At 42.8% G+C, this 1,654-nt stretch overlaps 1 protein-coding gene across 1 annotated transcript; it reads left to right on the forward strand.

Moving 5' to 3' along the window:
* Positions 1-1,233: 1,233 nt before the first annotated feature.
* On the forward strand, positions 1,234-1,437 carry Smp_203800 (uncharacterized protein; the record flags this gene model as incomplete). The annotated part of the gene is made up of 1 exon (XM_018789745.1): positions 1,234-1,437. One exon carries the CDS (start codon positions 1,234-1,236, stop codon positions 1,435-1,437), a length of 204 nt encoding a protein of 67 aa, XP_018655157.1.
* Between the last annotated feature and the right edge of the window lie 217 nt (positions 1,438-1,654).

A 1,654-nucleotide genomic window follows, 5' to 3' on the forward strand; every position in this document is an offset into this window, starting at 1 on the left:
AAGAAGGGAGTCAGTGCCTTCTAGTGTTCGGAACAAGGAAAGGCGCGCAAGCCCCACCCGGCGCGGAGTGTTCTCTTCTTATTAAGCAAACAACAAACAACCTCGTCTTCCTCACCCATACCCACCCACCAACAACAACACCAGCAAAGTAAACACTCTTACAGTTATTACGGAAACAAACACGTCGCTAGAAAAACACAATCTATCATCAATACCACATCACATGATCACTTCAATTCATCTCATTCGCCATACAACTGTACAATCCCACATTGAAACAGCATCATTGCCATCTCACCCACTATGGAATCATCCTTCTCTGTTGTTCCCAATGCGACGACAGACAACGCTAGTGCGTCTCTGCGCTTTCAGGAACAAAAATAACTGCACAACTACACTCGACAGAATAAGCTCTTTCATAAACTAACAACAAACACCTAGTCATTCACACACATACACACACAACAACAACAACAACAACAAAGTAAACACTCTTACAGTTATTACGGAAACAAACACGTCGCTAGAAAAACACAATCTATCATCAATACCACATCACATGATCACTTCAATTCATCTCATTCGCCATACAACTGTACAATCCCACATTGAAACAGCATCATTACCATCTCACCCACTATGGAATCATCCTTCTCTGTTGTTCCCAATGCGACGACAGACAACGCTAGTGCGTCTCTGCGCTTTCAGGAACAAAAATAACTGCACAACTACACTCGACAGAATAAGCTCTTTCATAAACTAACAACAAACACCTAGTCATTCACACACATACAGGCAAACAACAACAACAACAACAACAAAGTAAACACTCTTACAGTTATTACGGAAACAAACACGTCGCTAGAAAAACACAATCTATCATCAATACCACATCACATGATCACTTCAATTCATCTCATTCGCCATACAACTGTACAATCCCACATTGAAACAGCATCATTGCCATCTCACCTACTATGGAATCATCCTTCTCTGTTGTTCCCAATGCGACGACAGACAACGCTAGTGCGTCTCTGCGCTTTCAGGAACAAAAATAACTGCACAACTACACTCGACAGAATAAGCTCTTTCATAAACTAACAACAAACACCTAGTCATTCACACACATACACACACAACAACAACAACAACAACAAAGTAAACACTCTTACAGTTATTACGGAAACAAACACGTCGCTAGAAAAACACAATCTATCATCAATACCACATCACATGATCACTTCAATTCATCTCATTCGCCATACAACTGTACAATCCCACATTGAAACAGCATCATTGCCATCTCACCCACTATGGAATCATACTTCTCTGTTGTTCCCAATGCGACGACAGACAACGCTAGTGCGTCTCTGCGCTTTCAGGAACAAAAATAACTGCACAACTACACTCGACAGAATAAGCTCTTTCATAAACTAACAACAAACACCTAGCCATTCCCACCTCCGACACAGAGTTTCCCGATCGTTGCTGCTACCTTGACGTGGTGGTCGGGCTTGCCTATCGTGATGAAGCAATCGAGCTATGCTGGCTGGAACAATCGTTCCTCGAGGTCCTACCATGCCAGACAGGTCGGTTGAAGAGCGGTGAGACTAAAAGCAGCAAACCCAAGGTCCGAAGGCGAAGTCGTACTGCT

The sequence above is a fragment of the Schistosoma mansoni genome, chromosome W (assembly GCF_000237925.1).
Source record: "Schistosoma mansoni strain Puerto Rico chromosome W, complete genome".
NCBI lineage: Eukaryota > Metazoa > Platyhelminthes > Trematoda > Strigeidida > Schistosomatidae > Schistosoma > Schistosoma mansoni.